Below are 6,000 nucleotides of genomic sequence, written 5' to 3'. Positions count from 1 at the left end.
ATTTGTTGACATCGATCGATGAAATCGGCTACTTTACGTTCTCCAATAACAGTGACGTCATTCCACCGAGCAAGGCACGTCCAAACTCGATTTTCGTCTTCGATGACGTGGCATGCGACAAGCAAAATACGATAAGAGAGTACTTCTCAATGGGTCGTCACTCGAACGTCGACTGCTTCTATCTCTGTCAGACGTACGCGAGAATACCAAAACATCTTATACGCGACAACGCGAACCTGTTGATCTTGTTTAAACAGGACGGTACCAACTTAAAACATGTGTACAACGATCACGTGAATACCGACATGTCGTATGAGGATTTCAGTGAATTATGTCGTACTTGTTGGCAACAAAAGTATGGATTCCTAGTGATAGATAAGGACAGCTCATTTACGAACGGGCGATATAGAAAAGGATTTAACGTGTTCGCGATACCGCAAAACGATTAGTCGCTGCCAACACTCTATCGACATGGTTGAAAGCGATAATATTCGCGAGCGTGAAAAGATTACGAGGGAGATTGAGAAAACGAGCGAATCGATCCGCAAGAAACATCGCGCTTTGAAGACCGGTAAGATCGACGACGATATCGCGGTCAAGACCCATTTTAGGCCTATTATCGAGCCACTACAAAAAATCGTCGACAACTCTAGCTTAATCGCGGTGAAAAACGAGCCGGAAAGTAACGCTGACGCTATAATTAAAACGTTACCCATCAAGCGGTACAAGGAGGAAGAGGAGAAGGAGGAGGATACGACACCGAAAAAGAGACAACGATTGAAGGCGAATCGTTTATTGACACCGCGTACATCGGATGAACCGCTGATAACCTCTACACCGTCCGCGACAACGAGAACCATACAATCCACGATACCCGAATCACTCGCAATCGAAAATGTTTTCGAAACCACGCACAATCCGCTTGAAACATCCGTTCGAAACAGGTTACTAACGTCGGAAGGTCAAGAAATGTTACGAGAGCACTTGGGACCACTGGGACAAAAGTACATGAGCACTCTCCATAGTGGCGATGAAAAAAACGAGATCGATTACGTGTACGGTGTCTATTTCAACAATAATGAAATGCAGCTCGGTAACAAACGATTCGACATTGATAGAGATGACTCTATAATCATAGACAAAGTGAGGTACATTGGTACACCAGGATTATACGAGTTGATCTTCAAGAGAATTCCCGACGACGTCATATACACTGAGGACGATATGCAAAAATATAAGAGCATATTAATGGCGACGAGTGCGCATAAACGCCAATATGATGCACAAGGTCAATTAAAGAGCAACAGGGGATACAAGAATAAACAAATAATTGCACCGTTGATGTCGATTGAATCGAAAAAGAAAAAATGCGGTACGGGAGTATTCATGCCTCGCGCAATGACGCTAACCGACAATAAGATCGATTACGTGCACTGGGACGATCCCAACGAGCTAGTGGATCGTCTACGATTGCTCGACGCTTCGCGCCGAGCTGGCCACAATGCTCACGACAACGAGATCCTGTCGATCGTCGATAAACTTCGCGAAGTTGGTCTTATTATAAATTAAACGGTGTCTCGACAAAACTGATCAGTCGATCGACGTCACTCGCATCGAGAAAAAAAATGCCCATCAATAAATTTGGATTATTCGAACGGAGAAATGAAGCAATTAGAACAAGCGATCATTGGGGTAAATCGGTGACAAGTTACTTGCGTCAAAACGCTCTGTGTCGCGTCGCTACGTACTATGACGCGAGGTCGCGCAAGATTCGCCGTGTAGCGCAACCTGAGGCTGATACCGATGCAGTCAACAAACTGTACGTGAAACAATGTTAAAACGTTGAAGAATCAGCAGAAAGAATCAGACGAGAAGCTGACTGCGTTCGAGAAGGACGTGCAAGCTTTGCAGCTGCGATGAACGAGCTTCAGCGTGCGATTAACACTAATTCAGAAATAGCTACGAACGGCTATCGAACTGCAATGAGTGGCAGTGATCGAAGAGGAAACGGCTGCGAACGAGGCTACGAACAATTCAAGAACAGCTGCGAACGAGGCTATGAACACCTCAGGAACGACTGCGAACAAGGCTACGAACACGTCAGGAACGGCTACATACGAGGCGGCATACAACTCTGAAACGGCTACGAACGGGTCAGAAACGATTGCCAACGAGGCTACGAACGGGTCAGAAACGACTGTGAACGAGGCTACGGACTACTTAGAAGCGACTACCAACAGGGCCAATTACGGCAACAAACGGCTGCGAACAGCTATCGAACAGCTATCGAACAGCAACGAACAGCTATCGAACGGCAACGAACGGGGCAGGAACGGCTATTGAACGGCAACGAACAGCTATCGAACGGCAACGAACGGGGCAGGAACGGCTATTGAACGGGGCAGGAACGGGCTAACGAACGGCAACGAACGGCTATCGAACGGTAACGAACGGCTATCGAACAGTAACGAACGGCTATCGAACGGGTCAGAAACGGCTACGAACGGCTAAGAAACGGTAACGAACGGCTATCGAACGGCAACGAATGGCTAACGAATTGCAACGAACGGCTATCGAACGAGGCAGGAACGGTAACGAACGGCTATAGAACGGGGCAGGAACGGCTATCGAACGGCTATCGAACGGCTATTGAAAAACGACAAACGGTAGTGAACGGCTCAAAAACGGCTACTAACGGCTAAAGAGTGACAACGAATGATAAAACGCACGGTGATACTCGGGGCACACATCGTTTGATCGATGAATCGAAACAACGATGGATCGGCGATCGGGAATAACCGAGGAAGCGAAGAAACAACATAGTTTAGAGAAACGACAGTTGGTGAACGAATTGCACGCGCCGGCGAGAAAAAATTTTCCCCGAAGACATGTCATAGTGCGGGGATACGATGATCTGTGGCAAGCTGACATCGTCGAGATGCGTCCGTACTCTCGTTTCAACAGAGGTTACCACTACATACTCACTCTCATCGATGTGTTGAGCAAGCACGCGTGGGCCGTACCACTCAAGAGTAAAGGCGGAAGCGAGCTGACACTATCGCCGAGATAATTCGAGATAGCAAAAGGTGTCCGAAAAACTTACAGACTGATATGGGGAAGAAATTTTATAACGCCGACGTGCAACGGCTCATGCGGAAACACGACATCACTATTCTACATATTCGGTATTGAAGGCATCGATCGTTGAGCGATTCAATCGCACGCTGAAAAACGACATGGAAGATGTTTACGCTGAACGGAACTTATAAGTGGATCAGCGCGTTGCCGCGACTCGTATCGGATTACAACGCGCGCAAACATCGAACGATCAGTATGCGACCCGTCGACGTTACCCCCGCGATCGCTGAAAGACTCTTGGCTACTGTGTACAATCGTGTAAATATCGCGGGTCCGGCGAAGTTCAAAGTAGGTGACTCGGTACGCGTTAGCAAGTTCAAGACAGTTTTCGAGAAGGGTTACACACCAAATTGGACAACCGAGGTGTTTAAAATTGTAAAAGTGCAGCATACTAATCCCGTAAGCTGTCTACTTGAGGATTATCGCAAAAAATCTATCGCTGGAGCGTTCTACGAACACGAGTTGTATCGCGCGAATTATCCGGACGTGTATTTCGTGGAGAAAGTACTGCGCAGGAGGGGTGACGAGGTTTACGTGAAATGGTTGGGATTTGACAATTCGCACAATTCTTGGATACATAAAGACAATGTGATTTAATTCATACAGTGTTTATTTTTAATTTTCTGGAAAAATATATGTGTATAACATATATAATATTTGTACATGTATTTTTTTTAATATAAGATGTATGAGATATGCATTACATAAAAAAAATATATGAAATATAAACAAATACAAAAAATCTTTATTAATATTTCTTTTAATAATATACTGTATCACACACACACACATACACACACACACACACACACATTTTACATTTTACATTACATATTACAATGGTATCCTATAATGTCCCCATGGCAATGTATCGGTGGTTTCGGGTACGATATACCGCTTATCGTCGTACGGACTCAGAGCAATTTTCGTCTCGCGTATCGTGTATATTTGGTGCAGTTTAGATCGTATACACGACTGCTGGCGCGTCATTTCAATTTCTTCTTTCAAACACCGTGTGTAATCGTCAAACGTTATCGTTCTCGCGACAACGTTGCTCTTGACGCCTTTAACTTTCTTCGTATCCTTTTTCCCATCGACTCGTAACGCGTACATCTTTGCTCTGAGCCCGACAAATTCGGTCATTATCGCACCATTATTTTCATCCTTCATTATAGACCCGGTACCTTTTTATTTACAAGCGGCATACCGTACGCATTGTCCGCGGCATAATCGCTCGTATCGAATCTAGCGATATCGCGCTTCATGTTATCATACACATCGACGCACTCGATGTGATAGATGAGATTATCCGTGTCGGTATACATGATCTTACATTTATCGCGATACAGGGGAGACATGTACTCGTGATGAAACTCGTATAAACATGTCTTGGATATGTCGAGTATACACTGTTACGTCCCCCGCACAAATTTTTCACCTTAAAGACAATTACTTAAGTTTCACAAGCTATCTAAAACTGACTTTACTCATATACCGACCTTAGTAAAACAAGTTCTATTATATCGACACTAAACAACATTGGATAAAGTAAGTCCCTATCATTTCGACGCCTAACAAAATAAGTTTTCCACTATACCGACACTAGACAAGGTTAACATTAGACAAGGTAGATTTCTACTATTCCAGACCCAATTCCTAGATGCGCCAATAGATGGCCAAACCGCCATTCCCCACCCCTAAAGACACACCCCCATCATCTCTACCTCCCCACTCTCCAACTCCAAAATCCAGGGACCTCAGTGCAGTCCCAAAATCAGACACTTCTATTCCAAGCCCCGAGCGAGTCACTTCTCCTCCAGAAGTACTCTTCGGACACGCGACTTCTATTTCCAGAAGTATTTCTATATCCGAACGCCATTCTATTTCAAGCATTGTATTTCTATATCCGAACGCCATTCTATTTCAAGCATTGTATTTCTATATCCGAACGCCATTCTATTCCAAGCATTGTATTTCTATATCCGAACGTGATTCTATTCCAAGCATTATATTTCTATATCCGAACACGATTCCATTGCGAACAGCGACAATTACTATCCCTTACGCCAGCGTCCGCGCCGATAGCTCTCAAGCGATCCGAGATTGTAAATTTAACACTGTAAGTAATTTAAATACATTCGAATATATTTGTGAATCTTATACGGTGTCAAAAGTGAATATACCCAACCTCAGTACGCATCTCCTTTAACGAATTAACGCAAATTTTATACGTCGTCTGGTTTCGACCGTCCGAGATCAGTGATAATACGGTGCCTACCACTCGGCACGTTTATTACTGTCCCTCATTTCCGTCGTTTGGTGCTAATACTCTGCACATCCGGCACCCCTGCTCTTAAATCGAAGCTCCGGTGCGATTGAGTTGCACGTTGTTCTCGAACACCTCTCTCCTCTCTCACGGTCGAACCCAGCCAGCCTATTAACTCAGTTTTTCCTGTAAATGCCTAAAAGGAGAGGCGGACATCAGTTTTACGCGCGCAGCTTATATTACAAGTTTAAGTATACTCCCGTGACCGAAGCGGACAGCGAGTTCCTTGGGACCGAGCGCGTGCACTTTGATACAGAATACGAAGCATTTTTCAACCCGCATTTTGAACTAAAAGAGACCAAACCATTAAGAAAAGACATCCGTATCAAATCAATTGAGTATACGCGGTGGCCTCGTAACCTGGTAAACGTAGGAATTAACCCATCACTGCCGCCTCTGAACTACGTATCCGGAGACCCACGGAAGGAGCGCTACCTCGAGATCCGCGCGGAAGTCTTGCACACGGAGTACGGAGCCAGTACACCCGAGCATTGAGGAACCGCGGACCAGCCGATAGTATTAGATTAATTCATACA

General features: G+C 45.0%; 1 protein-coding gene across 1 annotated transcript; it reads left to right on the top strand.

The window, feature by feature from the left end:
• Positions 1 to 471: 471 nt before the first annotated feature.
• Positions 472 to 2,120, top strand: LOC145976282 (uncharacterized). Its single transcript, XM_083107352.1, has one exon. The coding sequence runs from the start codon at positions 472 to 474 to the stop codon at positions 1,567 to 1,569; it is 1,098 nt and encodes a 365-aa protein (XP_082963478.1). The 3' UTR covers positions 1,570 to 2,120.
• The last annotated feature ends 3,880 nt before the right edge of the window (positions 2,121 to 6,000 follow it).

Source organism: Camponotus vicinus, unplaced genomic scaffold (genome assembly GCF_025532165.1).
Source record: "Camponotus vicinus isolate PSW18456_S1 unplaced genomic scaffold, iyCamVici1.0 SCAF_8, whole genome shotgun sequence".
NCBI lineage: Eukaryota > Metazoa > Arthropoda > Insecta > Hymenoptera > Formicidae > Camponotus > Camponotus vicinus.
The sequence above is the reverse complement of the archived record's forward strand: the minus strand, read 5'-3'. Positions and strand labels throughout refer to the sequence as shown.

Excerpts from the sequence above, each read along its gene's own strand:
- LOC145976282 (XM_083107352.1), top strand. The coding sequence starts at position 472 with ATGGTTGAAAGCGATAATATTCGCGAGCGTGAAAAGATTACGAGGGAG.